The 19,133-nt window shown below is 36.3% G+C and overlaps 1 protein-coding gene across 3 annotated transcripts in view; it reads left to right on the forward strand.

The window, feature by feature from the left end:
- The window catches only part of NEIL3 (nei like DNA glycosylase 3), a 62,697-nt gene that overhangs the window by 34,539 nt on the left and 9,025 nt on the right, over window positions 1–19,133 (forward strand). For all 3 annotated transcript variants that reach the window (XR_011970546.1, XM_072624517.1, XM_072624516.1), the window contains 6 exons: window positions 1,444–1,578; window positions 2,458–2,671; window positions 9,803–9,877; window positions 11,945–12,111; window positions 14,831–15,000; window positions 17,404–17,854. Coding sequence is in view for 2 of the 3 variants with exons in the window: in XM_072624517.1 (XP_072480618.1) it covers window positions 1,444–1,578; window positions 2,458–2,671; window positions 9,803–9,877; window positions 11,945–12,111; window positions 14,831–15,000; window positions 17,404–17,854 (1,212 nt within the window). In the remaining variant the exon portion in view is untranslated. The remainder of the gene's footprint in view (window positions 1–1,443; window positions 1,579–2,457; window positions 2,672–9,802; window positions 9,878–11,944; window positions 12,112–14,830; window positions 15,001–17,403; window positions 17,855–19,133) is intronic.

The raw sequence follows: 19,133 nt of genomic DNA on the forward strand, positions 1-19,133 counted from the left end.
ATAGCCTTGAATAACTCAGGGTCACTTCCCCCCTATAATGAACCAGATGAGAAGTTTCCTGGTGGCTAAAGGAGGAGATGACATAAAAATCATTTGATTCTTTTTAAAGACTAATTTGTTTCCAGATACTTCTCAGTGTTAATCCAATTGTAGGACTAGAGGTTTTCCAGCCGACTCTCTCACGCAGATGAAGTTTCATTATAGAAGATGATGGAGGAGTTATTTTATGAGCCATGCAACTGAAAAGACTTTGGATATGATGACTTCTGGGCATGACAGTTGTGCACCTTTTCCAGGGATTGAACGTCCATGGAGTAAATTATGGAGTACTTATAGGCACCCATTTTTCCCTTCAGAAACCATGTGGCATGTTAAAAGCACTTATGATGGATAGCAGGGCATACAGAGTTTAAAACCTACATTTTTAAAGTGCGCCTGCTTAACCTTGTATGATGCTTTAACATGGCACTTTCAAATTAGAAGCATATAGCAGTAACATTTGTTGCCAACCTAGCTCTATTTATTAACTCAGTGGAGCTATGAGGAGGAGCGTTTGAAAGCCAAGATCTGGTTCTTCGTCTTGAAAATGATTTTTGATCTTTCTCATCTGAGGTCTTACATAAGCACTGTTAAAAAAAAAAAAAACTGGACATGCTAATAATCAATCCTATACAAACTGAAAGCTTATGAATTTTTCATAGCAACAATGTAACTTTAAAACTAACCGTAAATATTTATAAAGCTCTTCCTTCCAATGCTTCTTAAAAGGAGATCAGTGCCTGGCATGGCTGGGAAATAATGGTGTTTTAGCTGATTTTCCTTTGAAATGCAGAAAAGTCTTCAAATTTTCTCACATTATTCTCCCTAATGTACACTGTGAAGGATAAATATTATGACTTATGGTTAAGATAAATCTAGTAACGGTAAATATTATTGAAAGTACACTTTTCCCATTGGAGTGAATGGAAATAAGATATATTTTAAGGGATTTAAAGTATTTTCTTTAACATATAGTATGGATAATGCAGCCTAGCCTTTTTTTTCTTGTATAATTTTTACTCATAATTCAGAAAAGGCTAGGCTGCCCATAGACTAGTCTTTTAAACAAAAGACAGTTCTTTTCCAATTAAAAATGATCCAACTATAAAGGAAAAAGTAGGGTTATATTTACTTAGACTTCCTATTGTATCCTTTAGAAATACAGAGTAACATTTCTCTAGGGAGGTCAGTCTTACTTTGGTAAAAACAGTTCATCTGCAATTTTAATTTGAAATAGAACAAAAAGGCTCTGAGGTTGAAGACTTGCGCTGAATAACTATGGTACCAGAATATTTACTTACAGCCTGAAAGCTATCTCTTCTAGAAATAAGGCCCTAAAGAGTCTGTCCTTGTATCTGGCCAGCTTGGACATTTGCATATCTCAGAATTGTCTTTGTTTTTCAGAATTCACTTTGGAATGAATGGTGCTGTCCAGATTAACCCACTCAAGAGTAAATATCAAACTAGAGCACCCCCTGTTTTTGAAGTACAGCTCACCAAAGATTTGATTTGTTTCTATGACTCAAGTGTGGAATTCAGGTGAGATAAAATCCCTTCCAAAAAACAAAAATATCAACGTCCAGCATTTGAATGGGGACCAGGAAGATAAATGGAAAATAAATGTTTGTATCAAATATTAATGTTGGTGACCCTCATCCTAGAATGAGTGTTTTCTCCAGCTTCCTACCTTGTTATAAGGCAGGTATAAAAATATATATATATTTATTAGTGCTGTTGCTTTCCTTTTTTTTTTTTTTTGTACCTGTTGCAACCCAGTGATTCCTTCTACTCCTTTCTCATAGAACTCTCCTTCAAATTAAAGTATAGCCGAGCAAAACAAATCAACACATTGACCACATTTACAGATATTCTCTTTTGTACCTCTGCTATCCGTGACCACTATTAATAGCAAGAAAACATGCTTCAACAATTCACTAAAGTAAGATTAGTCACTGCATTGGTCAGACTTCCGATATCTTTCATTGTTGCTGTCTTTTTACTGTAGGGAACTTTACAGTGATCTCAAAATTTTCACAGGATCATACTTAGAACTGACAAGCTGAAAAAGCCCTTCTAGGTCATCAAATCCAGCTGACTTCATTTTTGCAGATGAGGAAACTGAGGCCCAGAGAAGTTAAGTGACTTGCCCTGAGTCACATAACTAGGCTGTGAGGCTTGATCAGAACTTAGGACTTTCTGACTTCAAACCTGGCTCTCTGTTCTCTATGCCACCAAGCTGCCTCATCAAGAGAAACACATTCTCCAAGTATTATGTCAGTATTCCATGTAAATGATTGTCACATTAAGGTTGTCATGATTTATCTGTATTTATGACAAAGCCCACAAAGTATGTGATTTCTTTCTCTTAATTAACAAAACTGTGAACTTACTCAAAGGTAGTATATTTTTCTTCTGCAGGAATTCTCTGGAAAGTAAACAGAGGATAAGAATGATGGAAGACTTAGATGTCTGCTCACCCAAATTTAACTTCTCAAGGGCAGAAAGTGAAGTGAGAAAGCAGAAGGACCGGATGTTATGTGATGTGTTATTGGACCAGAATGTGTTACCTGGGGTTGGAAACATCATCAAAAATGAAGCGCTCTTTGATAGTGGACTTCACCCAGCAGTTAAAGTATGTTTTAAAGGGGTATTTTATTTTTTATTTTTTATATTTCTCTGTTTGTAGAAACAGTAGGACCACTTTATACTGGTTGGGGATACTATACCACATTGTCATTCAGTGATTTTTTTATTTGTGTCTAATTCTTTGTGATCCCATTTGGGGTTTTCTTGGTAAAGATACTGGAGCAGTTTGTCATATCCTTCTCCATATTGTACCACATCAGCCTTTAAAAATTATTGATATCTCTTGTTTTTAAATCATCTTTATTCTGAAATATATACTCTACCGAGCCTTCTCTTGTAACGAAGAAAAAATAATCAAATCAGTAAAATCAGTCAGAACAGAAGCCATAACTGACTGTAAATATAATGTTCCACACCCATCACCCCCCACCTCTTCCAAGAAGAGAGAAATGTACAAACCGTATATGCCTTTTTGTGTATAATTGCGGTGGTGATAGGGTTAACCCAGAATACAGATCAGTCTGTGTAATCAGTATGTGTAAACTCTTACCTTAGTGTCTTACTTTATATGCAGAATAACATTAATAGCAACTCTTTCTGTGTAGGACAAATATATGCCCACCACAAAAGTGATGGCGCACTTAATTTAGCATTTCCAGGATTTATAGTTTCACCTGAGATAGATACTCTTTCCACTGATACAACAGCTTGCAACTCTGCCCTGCCATAGTGAATAACTTCATAAGCAGAGAGATACAGAGACAAAATAGATACATAGACAAGAGACTGTCAGACAAGAGAGAGACAGATGAGAAATAAGAATGACCAGAGAAAGAGGCAAACAAGAAAGAGTCAGAGGAGAAAAGTAAAGACAGACAGAAAACAGGGACAGAGAGAGAACATGTTGCCTGCTGATCAGCCTTCTAGTGACCCATGCTATGTAACCTGATAGAAGACCCTTTACTAGCACAGGCTTTGAGAACACAGAGTAACTTTTATATGATGAGGAAACACTGGAATTGAACTATATCGAGTGGTGATGTATTTAAATCCATGTTAGAGTTCTTTGAGGGAAAAAAAAGATTCTGATATGTTTTTATTGGTTTGGGGGGAGTTTTTTTTGCATCAAAATCTACTCCTTGCAAGCAGTTAAGCAGGCTGCCTAATGGCAGAATTGTGATTGAGAGTGTGTCCCAGTCAATGGCACCTTACAAATTTATGTTACGTAATTACTGTATTAGCAGACCAAGGGGTCTGTTCTGTTTTGTGTCATGGACTCTTTTGTAAGTCTGTGAATCTTGTGGAATCCTTCTCAGATTTATGTTGTTCTTTTTGTCCTCATTCATAATGGAAGGAAATATTAAATTTCAGTTAGATTTTAGGGAAAATAAGGATCAATTTTCTTCCATTCCAATTTATGGATCCCCTCAAATCTGTCTGCAGATCTTCATGGTACATGGATCCCAGGTTAAGAACCAACCCTAGAGCTAGACATTTTTCTGTGTCTGTCAAGTATGCCTTACTCTCCATGATCTCTGTATGAACCTATTTTATGTTTATCACATGTGACTGTAGATCTCTGTATGACTCCGTATGACATTTGCTCTAAAAGGTTTAACAGACAGGAAATCAAGGATGGATCAGTAGAAATACATTTGTACTACTAACGAAAAGTTAAATAAGTCAATACCCTACAAATAGAAAGTATGAAAATACATCTGTTTTTTTATTGCTGGTGGCATTTTTCTTTTTTTTTTTTAACAGTTACCATAAGACTGGAGAGTTAACTATTTTTGTTGATAATGGGTGGGCAGCAAAGTGTTTATTGCTATAAAGAGAGAGAAAAAGATGTCACTTGGGACTATTAGATTATCTAAATTCAGATTATAAGTCAATTAAATGCATAGACTCAGTTTTGCTTATTTTATTTCTTCGTTGTTTTGAAAGATGTTAATCTGGCTTCTTTGTGAAACGGAATGCTTTAATATCTATCAAGCTATTATAATCAGTAGTCACACTGATTCCAATTGACTACAAAGCTGCATGAAAATAAACCTTAACAGGTATTTTAATAAGCACACATTTCTCCCTTTATATTTTCTTTATTCTTGGTGTCTACTCAAAATCTCTTGTGAGACGTTGAAGGCTTTATCTGAATCTTTATCAAAGTTTTGCTTCTGTTAATTCTTCCTCTAGAGTTGGAGGTAGAGTTGTGAGGGTGAAGAGGATAGTAACTGGCAACATAGTAAGTAAGAGCCAAGTTACTAGCTCCATTGATATATCGCCCCCCTTTCTCCATCACAAGCAAAAAATACACCAGTGGTGGGGAAGGGAGAAATTTCTATAAACAAGGAGAAGCCAGGGAGCCTTTCTGTCATTTGAAACTCTAGACCGAAGAAGACCATCTTGACCTGTCCAGGGTCCTAGGCAGAACAAAACAGAGAAACTGCACCTGCTTGGTGTACAATTTTTTTACCCCTGTTATCAGTCAGATGTAGATTAGGTACAGCAGAATAAAGGAAGGTATGGTAAGTGAAATTTAACAAAAGGGCAATTTTCCAAGCAAACTATCATTTTTTAGCAGGGCATGCAGCCTGATAATAAAGGATGGATTGACTGTCCCTGCCTCTGGCCAGAAGACCTTGAATTGAGGGTGCAGTTCATTTTTATAAGCTTAGAACAAAGAACAGAAAAAAAAAATCTTGTAATTGGATAGCCATAGAGAAGTGAGAGATTATTGGTGACATCAAAGAAAGTAGGCATAGTCCATGGTGGGATGACAACCACCTGCCTTGATCTCTAAGAAATACTTTCGTGAATTTTATAGGTCCTAGCTGCATCCTGAGGTTATTGGTAAGGGCAGATTTATTGGCTGCTAGGGAATTACATAAGATCACCTTAATTGTTCAAGATGGGACAAAGTTAGGTAGTTTTTACATTCTCAAGGACACCTCACAGACCTTACAGGAAATGCTGAGATCATATGTTATGAGAGCATTGAGAACAGTTTTTTTCTTTAACTAACAAGCTTAAGCCTTAAGAGAGAGAAACTGAACTTTAGCCCACGTGAGCTGCTTCACTGAAATATCAGAGAAGAAGCTTCAGGTTTGACAGAATATGGTTATAGAATAATATCAAATGTAAACTATAGGAAAAAGCCCATTACCAGAGAAGTAGACATAGTAGGTTCATCAGCAGGCTATAGGATCATGGGTCTAGAGCTGGAAAGGACCTGAGAGATTATTGGATCTAATTCCTTCATTTTACAGATGAGGAAACTGAGCCTCAGATGTGAAATGATTGCTCAAGGTCACTCAAGTAGCAAGTGGCCAGGGCTAGGATTCAAACTAAGGTCTTCAAACTAAAGACCTTAAAGAAGGTCTTCAAGTGCTTGGTAGCAGCCCAAATAGCTTATCCCTCATAGACAAAACAACTACAGACATGCAAGGTGAATCTACATGACAGTGTTATTAGAAATAGCAAATAAATTAAATTATAGTATTTCACTGTATAATTGTCACACCCTGTGTTGTGGTGGTGGTGTTTTTTCCTAGTCCAAGAATTGGTTTATGACCTTTCATCGCATAGTTATCAGATGGCATAATTCTGCTCGTCACACTGTTTAAAAGGTGAATGACAGCAGAATGTTCACCAGTGGAATATGGATATGCCTTTATCTCTCACACTTTGTGAGCCCAGAATTCTCAGTGCACACACATTGCAGTATATTTCCCAAAGCCAGCTTGTGTGGTTTGTTTAGAGCACTGCAGTACTAAAGGTATTGTCGTTAAGTCCAATAAAGAGCAGTAGCACAAGGGGAATGGCAAGCAGGTGAAACGACTGTTCTAAACTGTACAGTTCCTCTGCCAGTATTACAGTTTAGTACTAAATGAATTTAAGTAGTACTGGCACATTTTTTTTTTAAGAAAGCATCACACAAGGGTCTCCCTTCTTTGCATAAAATTTGACATAAAATCTGCGACCATTATGGAGTTAAGTATAGTAGATTAAAAGAAGATTCTAATTTTACCCCTCCCCTCAAAAAATACATGAGAAAAAAGCAAACAACAATTGCAAAGCAGCAGAGAACTAAAACATCAATAGAAACATGAGAAAGCAAAATAGTGAAAATGTTAGTAGTCATGTATTTGCCTCAATAGCTTTTATTAGACAGACAAGATAATAAAATCTAAAAATAAGGTTAGGAAGTCAAGAGACTAAAGAAAAGTCATGGCAGCACAGATAGAATTGGGAGTCCTAAATGCAAAAGATCTCTCCCCAATAAAGAGAGGGTATAGATGCCTTGGAGAGTCATATAGATCCTGGTAGTGTGAAACACAAAAATTCAGCTTGGTTTAATTTGGTTTATTTAAATATCCTGAATTTAATGAACATAAAAGAGAAATATTTCCATATACAAAGCAGAAAGGAAAAAGAACCCCTCTTCTATATAGGTTGCTTTTTTAGAAATAATCAATTTTAACATATAACTTTCAGAGCTATTTCTACTTGTCAGCATTCCTTCTAAACTTCCTTTATTTCTCTCCTGTGCATTTTATTTTTTTAATTAATTTTTAGTTGACAAACATCCTTCTTCTTTTCCTCTTTCCCTTCAAATGAGAAAGAAAAATAAAACCTCTGTTACAAACTTGTAATGGTCAAGCTAAGCAAATGTCTTCGTTGACCATTTTTTTTTATTTTTTAAAGTCTCATTCTGCTCTCAGTACTTCACCTCTCTCAGGAGGGTGGGTATCATTTTTCATGCGTATTCTGTAATTGTACGCATCAGAATTTCTAAGTTTTTCAAGTTTATTTTTACATCATTGTCACCATGTAAATTGTTCTCATGGCTTTACTCACTTCATTCTGTATCAGTTCATGAAAATTTTCCTAAGTTTTTTTCAAACCATCCTTTTCATCATTTCTTACAGCACAATTGCCTTCCATTCATTTACTTGTTCAGCCATTCCCCTTTGTTTCCATTTCATTGCTGCAATGAAAAGTGATGCTATAAATATTTTTATGCATTCTCTCTTTTGGAATTTGGTTAGTTAATTAATAAGCATAACAACTCTCATTTACATATACTTTAAGGTTGACTGAGCGCTTTGCTCACAACAGCCCTGTAAGAGATACATTATTCCCATATTATTGTTCTAATTTTGTAGATAAGGAAACTGAAGGTCAAAGAGGGTAAGTAGACAACCCAAAGTCCCAGAGTTAATTAATGTCTGCACCGGAATTGGAAGCCAGATATCTCCTTACTCCAGACCCAGCCATCTTTTATCTAAACCATATTTTATTTCAAGTTGCCTTACTGTTTATGTACTGATTTCTGTTTCATGCCCTGCATCAAAAGCCAAGCCTGTTGCCCTTTAACTTGTATAGCATATTAGAAGCAGTGACATTCTCTCTATGTGTATATTTTAGTTCAACACAGAACTCTCTTTCCCCTGGCTCCAGTAAGGTCATTCTAAAAGCCCGCCATCAATATATCAAGTCCCATCTTACTTCCTTAGACTAGGTCATTTCACAGTCAATATCAACTCCCCAGAAGTCAGGTGTTAGAAGAATCAAAACTTCCTGGACCCTAGGAGTCAAGTTGCAAGGTATTAAGAAAAGAAAAAAAGAACAGAAAAACCTTGGATCTTTTCCAAGCTCAGATTGTCAGGAGGCAGAATAAGTTCCTCATTTCCCTATAAAATAGAAGTGCAGCAACCACAGCTTCCCACGGGTGTTATGAGAACTAAGAGAGATGAAGTATCATCAAGGACATCTAGACTCTTCTGTGTCTACATAAACTCAGAGTGTTGTAGGATGAAGTGGAAGGTACTTCCTCTGAAACAGTCTTAGAAAATACATGCCCAATATAACTAATTTTCCAAAGATAATGCTGAAATTTATTTAGAAATGCTATTAAAAATAAAAACCTTGATCAAGTCTATGCATAAGTTCTTCCATTAAAAAAATTACATACTGGTCATAGGATATTGACATTAGAAGGGATTTAAAACTTGTTTAGGTCAAATCCCTCTTTATACAGGTCAGGGAAGAATGACAGAAGTATATTGAGCACTGTCAAATCACCAAAAATTTGAATGCATAATGTATATTTGTATATAAGAATGATATTCTGAGAAAATTGAAAGGATGCCCATCATTTGGGAATGGCTAGACAAACTATGGTATATGATCATGATGGAATATTATTGTGATATAGGAAATGACAAGCAGGATGATTTTAGGAAAACCTGGAAAGACTTACATGAACTGATGCAAAATGAAATGAGAAGGACCAGGAAAACATCGTACATAGTAACAACAATATTGTTCAATGAAGAAATGTGAATGACTTAAGTGTTCTCAGCAATACAGTGATTCAGGACAGTCCCAAAGGACTAAGGATGAACCATACTATCCACTTCGATAGAAAGAACTGATATTATTTGAATACATACTGAAGCATGATATTTTTTACTTTCTTTCATTTTTTTTTATTTATTCAAGTCTTCTTGTACAAAATGACTAATACGAAAATGTTTTTACATGATTTTGCACTGTAGAACGCATATCAAATTGCTTACCAGTTCAGGAGGGTGAGGATGGAGCAAGAGGAATAAAATTTAGAACTCAAAACTTTAAAAACAAGTTAAATTTTTTTTTTAATATGTAATTGGGGAAAAATAAAATAAATACAATATATCATAAAAAGAATAATATTGTGTTTAGTGCTGGCATTTCAGAATTCAATATTTATTAATTAATATATGACAGCAGTCCAGGAAAGAGAATGTATTGGAACTTGGCTATCTCTTTGTCTGCTGTATTACATAACCTGTATGTATTTGTATACATACATACATGCATGCATAATCATTTTACAGATACCCTTTAAATATTTTGGACTTTTGCTTTTTTTCACTTTTCTCTCTCCTCTATGCCTCTCCAAAAGAAAAAAACAAAACTTATAACAAATATATATAGTCAAGCTAAACAAATTCCCATATTATCTGTATCTAAAAATGGATGTCTCATTCTGCATATTAATCCATCATTTCTCTCTCAGGAAGTAAGTAGCAGCCTTCATTGTCCATCCTACTGATGTGTTTTTAAATAAAATTTCAAAATAATAAACAAGTGATCAAGATATATTTAAGCATTTTTCCTTCATTTTAAGGTTTCTCAGCTAAAAGATGAACAGACATGTCACCTTGTGAAAATGATACGTGACTTCACAATCCTCTTTTATAGGGTAAGAGCAAAATATTTGAACTTATATAAACATTCAGCTTTATTTTTGTTGACAACAAAATGTGAAAGTTGTCTATAGCCATCTAATGGAGAGAATATAAAGCTGCCTGTTAGCAGAATTGCTATTTTAGGGGAAGAAATCAACTTCCCTTAAATCTTAATATATAGAGCATATGTTGATCCATGTTTGACCAAACACGGCAAGGCTGATGAAACTTATGCCCAATTTTTATTCAAAGGATCATACATGTGGAGCTGGAAGAGATATTAGATGTTATCAAATCCAACCCTCCCCTCATTTTATAGAAGGAAACTGAGGCCAGGGAAATTGTGATTTTCCCAGTGTCTCATTGCTAGTAAATGCAAGAGGTAGGATTTGAACTGAGGTGTTCTTGACTCCAAACTAGGTGTTCTATCCTCTACTTTCATTTCATGTATAAAGAACTAGTGTGGTGAACTAGGGGGCTTGGAGAGGGAGAGTACATTGGGAGAGACTGCCTTCAGAAAGTTAAAAATAGTTTGCTTTTAAAAAATATATTTAGATACATCTACCCTAGTAGTGACTATGCAACTGTATCACAGTATGTTAGCTTTAATATATTGTGAATCTATTGTGCACTCAGTTGTCATGTTTACGGTAATAAAAAAGATGGCTTCAGTTGGATTTAGAGCATTTGGCAATTTTTAGTATAGTCAAATGAAAGGTATGCGTACTTCCTGGCTCATTACTAGGTATCCCCAATGAGGAGCCCTAATGATCGTTTGTGTTATCATTTGCGTTTCTCATGCTCAATTTCTATTTTCATTTGTTCTCCCAGAGAGACTAGTTACACAAAATTTCCCATTTTGTCCATCCTGTAAATTTGAAATTTTAATACTTTGCTAAATTAATATTAAGTCTGTGTGTAATTTTCAGTTAACAGCATTTCTGGGTTTCTTCAATTTCATCCTGCTGATTGAAAGCCACAGTGTTCTCTTTAAATAGTCTGTGAGTAGGATTATATCTGACAGAAGCTGTCAAAATGTCTTTTGAAATGGCGTGGAAATTGTTCCTGAGTTGTACCTAAACAGAATATTTTCTGTACTGGAAATGTATTGAATGTTTTTAGAGTAGGTGTAAGGTGATGATGATGATAATATTAATAGCTACTGACATTTATATGGTACTTGATAATTAACAAAGTGATTTTATATGCATTATAGTATTTGAGCTATACAACAACTCTGTGAGGTAGGTGATAATACTAACAGTAATAGCAGTAACAACAACTAACATGGTCTGCAGTCTGCTTTATAGCTGTTCTTATTCCAACAACTTTGTGAAATAAGTCCTTATCATTAACCCAATTTTACAGACAAGGAAACTGAGGTTCAGAGGTCATACAGCTAGTTAAATGTATGAAGGAGGATTTAAACTTAGGTCTTCTAGACTCCAAGTCCAGTGCTTCTTCACGACCTAAACATATATCATTACCTCCATTTTACAGATGAGGAAACTGAGGCAGAAAGGGGGTAAGGAACTTGTCCAATGTCATATAGCTACTAAGTAGTGGAGCCAGAACTCAAAGCGAGATCTTATGAATTCAAATCTAATGTTCTTTATGTTGTACTGTAAAGCTTAATGCTTTAAACCATATCTAGGCAGGAAATTGGAATAAAACACTGCCCATGAGAGGAAGATGTCTTCTGGGTTATTGACATTTGACTTAAGAGAACAATTAGATTTTTCAAAAAATGACCAGGCATGGAATTCTCTAAATAACAGTTTGTTGCATTTGAAGTAAAATCCCATACAATCTTATGTGTCATTATAGAAAATAAGATGACTCTAAGCAAAGAACGGGAAAGGTAAACAAGGTATCAGGTTATGAAGCAATTGTGTCAGATGACAGGTGTTTAAGAATCTTGCCAACATCTTTTTCTAAAGATTAAAAAAATGCAAATCTTTTCAAGTTCTCTTCAGGCTATCCTATTTGTGGTTAACTTTGAAGTTTATAAATTTGATTCCTTAGCAACACAACGGTCATGGTAATTGGTAACATAAGGTCACATAATTGTTTTGTTTAAGTGCTGCAAAACAGGCTCAGCTCTTTATAGACACTATAAGGTGTACAAACGTTCTGACTGTGGTCAGTGCAGAAGCAAGATAACGGTATGTCGCTTGGGGGAGAATAACAGAATGACATACTTCTGTCCTCGGTGTCAAAAGGAAAATCCTCAGTCTATTGATATAAGGTAAGATATTCAACTTTAATACAGCTTTCTTATAACCCTGCCTCTTCAGAATGCCAAGAGGATTAATAAGAAACTACATCTAATATTGGTTAGCCCATTGTGAAGAAATCAACCACTGAATATTTATTAAGTCCTTAACACAGTGCCTGTGTTAGGCACTGGGGATTCCAAGACAGAAACAAAACAGTCTTTGCCCTCAAGAAGCTTATATTCTAATGGAGAAGATGGCATATATACTTAGAGGGTATGATACATGTAAAGTAGACACATGGTAACCATAGATGGGAAGGCACTAGCAGCTCAGGGATCAGGGAGAGTCTTCTGCAATAGTTAGTCCTTGAGAAAGATAAAATAGCCTCAAAATAAAGTCAGAAGAATATTTCGTCTGGAGGTTTTGTAGTCCAAATCCCTGTCCTCAGGTAGTTTAACACCTGTAACAGATAGAGGACCTTCGGTCATTGGGTCATTCCAGTCCTCAGCTAAATTACATTGGTCTCATGAGACAAGTACCAAGAGATCTAGCAGTATCATTTTGGAATCTCTGTGGAACATGGATTGGAAAGGGAAGAGGTTGACTAAAGGAGAGAATTGTAAGACTTTATGAAAGCCTGGGATGAGGGGCTGAATAAACCCCAAAACTTGGAATGTGAGTGGAGGGGGAATGAATATAAGAGGTGTTACAAAGAAGAAATTGACAACATTTTGGTGAAAGTCAAGGATAGGATTGTGAACTTAGGTGACTGGAAAGTTGGTGGCCCCTTTGACAAAAATACTGAATTTAGGAAGAGGGAGGGATTTAAAAAAATACGATTCTAAGAGGCAATTAGAGATATGATCCTTGAGGGTAAGAGACGGTAAGAGGGCTGGATATGTGTTTGGGAGTTACCTAAATAGAGATGATAGCTATTTCCAGAAGTGATGATTAAAGTAATCAGTCAGTAAGCATTTATTAAGCATTGCCTATCACCAAAACAGTGAGGAAAAGGATAGAATCTAGGATGTAGACCTGGTGTTCATCTATGCATAAAGGGCAAGACACAAGTGATAATCCTACAGTGGAGACCTAGAAGAGTAAGTCTAACAGGTAAGAAGATAAATCACAGCAGAGAATGTCATGAAAACCCCAAGAGGAGAAAATATCTCGCAAGAGGAGATATGTGAGACTGATAACCAGTGGGAAAGGCTATTGGATTCAGCAATAAGGAAACCATTGCTGACCTTGGGAGGAAACAGTTTCTGTCTAGTCATAGGGACAACAGACAGATTTCTAGGGATTAAGAAGTGAATGGGCAGTGAGAAAGTAGATGTCTCAGCTTTTTCTATGTGTTTGGCTATTAAAAGAAGGCAAAATGTAAGGCAGTAGTTTGAGGAGATGGTGGGATCAACTAAAGGATTTTTAGAGGCAGGGGAGAGTAAGGCAGAAGGAAAGGAGTGGATGGGGAAAAAGTGAATGAAAAACAGAGGAGGAATAAGTGTAATTAAAGAGCCAAGTTCTTGAAGAAGATATAGAAAAAATCAGGAGCATAAGAAAATGAGTTGATGTTGACAAGAAGGTCTCCCCCATCCTCATCTGATAAGAGCAAAGGAGGAGAGATTGGTGATGATGTTAAGGTGATTTGAAGTATAAAACTAGGGATGAGAGAGAGCTTTCAATGGGTTCACTTTTTTTCAGTGAGGTATAAGGTGAAGACCTTTGTTGATGGGGATGAGAGAGAAGGGTGGTATGAGGGCTTGCAGAGAGAAGGCTTAGAGCAACCTCTGTGAGGAGTGGAATAGAGAATTGATTAGAGTAAAAGGATTGACACAACATTGAGGGTCTAGTTGAAATTAGGTAGCACAAATTTCTAGGGGACTCAATTAGCATAGTAGTACTTGAGACAAATGGCAGGAACAGTCTAAAGTAAGGGTGGGGAACCTGCAGCCTTGAGGCCACGCATGGCCTTCAAGATCCTTGGATGGACTGAGTCCAAGTTTTACAGAACAAATCCTTTTTTTAAGGGGATTTGTTTTGTGAAGTTTGGATTCAGTCAGGGCTGCACTTGAGGACCTAGAGGGCCACATATGGCCTTGAGGCTACAGATATCCCACTCCTAGTCTAAAGTTTGCATTTGGAAAGAGATAAACAGATGAAGACTGAGAATGGATTTAGTAGAGATAAGCTGGAAGGACAGGTGGATATGGTCAAGAAAGGAATTTTAAAGTTATGGGTCACAGAGATAGAACACTTGTGGTGATGATATGATTAAGGTCATGGTTGTCCTTGACATATCGCTGAGTGTGGGTCAGTAGAATTGAGAGTGATGAACTGGGAAGCAAGGGTATTTGAAGAGACATCTGTATGTAAGTTGAAAGTCCTCAAGTTTGTGGACAAGGATTGGGATAGACAGGAATACTGTGAGCCAGATACTGAACTCTGAGGAAAGGAGAATAACCTGGGGACTGGGCACTACCAGCCACCAGGATCAGTTTAGAGTGACATAATGTGGGATTGAGTGGATTTCAGAAGGAGGAGAGTTAACCAAATAAAGGTGATTGGGGGAGGGCCTGGAAATCGTAACGAGGAGCAAGAAACATGGTTTTACAGACGTATCTAATTAGAGATGTACATAATAAAGGATCTTTCAGTTGTTCTTGTCTCTGAAATATCCAAAACCTATGGACAAAGTAGTTTAGAGTAGATCTGCTCATAATGTTTATTTTTAAATGTATCATCTTGCAGTAAGCTGCCTACAAGAAACAGTCTAATTGGCTGGGCATATAGCAGGGGGCTGTATCCTAATGAACATGTTGCTCAGAAAGCTGAGGAGGAATGGACGTGTGCTGTCTGCACCCTAATAAACAAGCCTTCTGTTAAGCATTGTGATGCTTGCATGACTTCAAGGCCCAATGGTAAGATTGAGTCTGGGTTTCTTTGATCATTCTATTTGCAAGACTGTTAATTATGCAAAGTCAAGTATCAATTTTACTTTTCCTGCTGCTCAATAATCCTAATGTAAGAATAATGCTTTCTTCCTGAAAGCTCAAAGGAATTATCTTAATTTGAGCAAGTCTCCATCGAACAAGTATTTATTCACTACAATATATGTATTTCTACATGTAAACTATCTCCATGGAGATCTGTAAGCACCTGTTTCTTCCCCCTTTTTATTTTAGGAGGAGGGAAAACATGCTTGTGCTAAAACAGTAAGTTCTTTTGTATCTCAAAAATTGAGATTATCACAGCTGTTCTCCTCCCCTGTTTCTAATGAATTATTCAATAAAGCTTTGTTTTATGCAGATTTCAGCAACTTTCTAGTTTGATATTCAGTCCAAGTGTTATAAATTGAAAGGGAGGTTTTCTAAAAGAATGTGTTTGCAGGTGGAATGGAAAAATTTCTCCTCTCTTCTTTATTTTCCTCACCCCCTTGTTATTAAAAGCTTTACATAGACAATTGTACTGATTTCATTGAAATCCTTTAAAATAACTCTTTGCAACTTGCAATCTTGTGTGTTCAGAGAAATGTAAAACCCTCCATGGAAACCTGTGATTAAGACCCATCTCATTGATGTTGATTCTATTGTGTTCTCAATGTGTTATTTTCCCCCTCAATTAGAACAGAACAAGTTCATTCTTGACTTATGTTCTCCCATACTTGGTAGACTGGAATGCTGCATCTTACCGTATGGGCTAAGGAAGCAGGCCTTGCTGAGAGCAGAGTTTCACAGCTTTCAGTAGAAGCTGCCTGGATGGTTCTTAGCTTCTTGTTCCAGTATTACAAAGCTTTTAGAGTCCTAAGAAAAAAGCAACCTTGGGTTTCTAAGTTTACTTTACCATTCAAAACATTCTTACTCTGCTAATAATCTTCCTTCGCATTTCTTTGGTAGCCTCTACAACAAAGATATAGATCAGAATAACATCCTGATAAAACTTCTTAACACAGGTTCAGTAGTTCTTAGATACAAGGAATGTGGTGCAGTCTCTGATTTTCAGCTCAGCAATATTTAATAACTGTGAATAGCCCTTTTCATTCATCTATATTCATATTGTTTAAAATAAGGCTTTCATTGTAAATCCAGTTACTCATAGAAACAAGGCTTGTAATGCCATTCACATTCTATCCCTTTATGAACCATAATAACTTCAACACCTCTACTGGTTTCAACTGCAGCTCCTTTTTAGAGAATTTTATAAAACCCAACATCACTATTGTTATTTCTGTAGTCTCCTCAGTTCCTAGAAGCTGATAGTTCAGTGTTACATATGTATTCTTGGAACATAATGAAAAGCAATGGAAAACTTTGTAAATCCCATCTGTGGTACCGTGAAACTCAAGCTACAGTCCTTGTACTAACTACTGGGTGGTATAGTGAATACAGTATTGAACTTGGAGTTAGGAAAGGTGTGGGGTTCTGTTGTTGTCTTTGAGACACACCAGTTGGGTGATCCTGAACAAGGCTCTTAACCATTCTCATCCTCAGTTTTCTTATCTGTAAAATGCATCTATCTCACAAGGATCAAACAAATTAAGACATGTAATTCCTTTTGCAAACCTTAAAGCGCTATATTGTTTTTCAGTCATTTCGTTGTGTCCAAATCTTCATGATCCTGTAGACCATCTTCATGATCCCATGGATCATAGCATTCCAAGCCCTTCTCACCTGAGGGGCTCATCTTCCAACGCCATGTCTTTTAGAATTTTTAATGATACTGTCCAGGGGGTTTTCTTAGCAAAGATCCTGGAATGGTTTGCCATTTCCTTCTTCACTTTTATGTAGGCAGAGGTCAAATGACTTGGCCTGGAGTCACACAGCTGGTAAGTGCATGAGGTCAGATTTGAACTCTGGTCTTTTTTACTTCAGGCCTCGTGCTCTGTTCACCGTGCCACTGAGCTGCCCCAAAGCTGTTATACTATTAACTGAAAGCAGTTAAATTTGAAGCACACAGAGCAAACTTTGTGCCCTAAGGAAAATATGTTATTTTTCAGTAAATTCTTTTTTTTCTAAAAATAACTAGCAAAACATTACCTGAAATGTAATAGCTAACATGTTTGTAACACTTTAGGATTTCTAAAGTACTTTACAGATGTTAATTCATTTTATCCTCACAACAACCCTAGGAGACAGGTGCTATTGTTATTCCAATTACAGGTAAGGAAACTGAGACAGGCAGAGGTTAAGTGTTTTGCCCAGGGTCACACAAGTAGAAAGTATCTGCTGTTGGATTTGAATTTAGATCTTCTTAATTCCAGGTTTAGGGCTGTATTCCCTCTAGCTTCTTCAATGTATTATAACTCCTTTTCTTTCCATTTCAAGATGCAAAAGCAGAGGAGAATGTCCATAATTCTATCGCCTATGACAACAATTTGATGAAGTATCCTTGTAACAGTTTTGTCAGACACCATCCAGAAGTGAAGATAAACCGGAAAACTGCATTTGGAATGACAACTCTGGTTTTGACAGACCTAAGCAATAACTCTAGTTCTTTAGAAAATATCAGAAACCAAAACACGAAGCCCAGTGGAGATTTTCAAAACTCTTCTGTTGGTAACATTTGTTTTAGTGATGTACACCATCCCTCCAAGGAGAAAGGAAAATATATGGCTCTACCATCAGGCAAAGTCAGTGGATTTGACTCTCAATCTAGTTTATTAAGTCCAGTATACAAAAAATTAAAGACTAACCACTCATTTCCAGAGCTCAATTGTTGCAGCCCTGGCTTCTCAAGAATGTGTAATCCTTCCAATAATGGTGCTACTTCTTTCAGGTATTTCACTTAAAGTTATAATAGGGTGGTTGCATAAGGGAGTAGGGGCTGCAGAAAGGTGGTGTAGAAAATAATATTCATTGGTGACATAGCTGGAATTGATTGTGGGTAGTATAAATCAATCTTTGAAAGATTGCTGTTATATTAACCAGTCTTTCTATTTATTCTCTCTTTTGGTACTGCTCACCACTGGAAAAAGCCATGGGAATTAGCAATTAAAAAAAAAAAAAGTAGTGCCCTTGGGAGGAGGCAGTTTCAATCTAGTTTTAGAGACAAAAGTCAGATTGCTAAGGTGTTAATAAGTGAATGAGCTATCAAAGCTTTAAACTGCACTCATTCTTTTGGGACACTGTATATGCTACTTGACTCTTAGAACTTGCCAAACCCATGAAAAGAAATTCTTCAAGTTTATCATAATAAGTCATGACCTGTATGTTAGCCTGAAAAGTCTCTTCCAGGCTTGTTGATAATATTATGATCCGATCTTTAAAAGAATCTTTTTTCTTATTGTGGTCTTCAGAAATAGGACATTTCAATATACAAAGAGAAAAGGATTATGTGTATTACTTTGAACTTAATTACACAAGGTTTTGTTTTGGTTTTTTGGAGGGGAAGTATACATTAAAAACCACTAACAAAATTGATTGAAGGCTGAAGGAAAAGTGAATGGCAGAGAATGAGATGAATGGATAATGTCATGAAAACAATAACACACATTTGGGCAGACTTTGAGAGAGAGTGGAGAACAGAAAAGCCTGGCATGTAATGATCTATAGAGTCACACACAACTAAACCGCAACAACATTCTGCTTCTCTGTGGATCTTCCAAACTTTGTACTTCCCTGTATTTTTTTTTTAATATTTCATTGGTTTTTTTCCCTTTTTTTTTTTTTACTATTATTTTCTCCCCCTCCATTTCTTCCCCACCAACTTCCCCAATGGAAGCTCTCTCCTCTGACAAATAAGTATGAATTCTATCCTTATTTCAAATGAAGACTTCACTCCCGAAGTGTGTACTGTTTTTTGATTTGGTGGTGAGAAATGTGAAAGTATATTAACATGCTATGTTAGATTAGTGATGTACACCAGTGATGTCAAACTCAAGGAGAAATATGGACCACTAAACCATGTTAGGATTCTACTTAGGAAGTATCTTAACATCGTGTGTGTGTGTGTGTGTGTGTGTGTGTGTGTGTGTGTGTGTGTGTGTTATATAGCATATATTAACATTATATATATATTTCATTGTATTATTATTATTGATTGATTGATTTTAATA

The sequence above is a fragment of the Notamacropus eugenii genome, chromosome 7, assembly GCF_028372415.1.
Source record: "Notamacropus eugenii isolate mMacEug1 chromosome 7, mMacEug1.pri_v2, whole genome shotgun sequence".
In the NCBI taxonomy this organism is placed as follows: Eukaryota; Metazoa; Chordata; class Mammalia; order Diprotodontia; family Macropodidae; genus Notamacropus; species Notamacropus eugenii.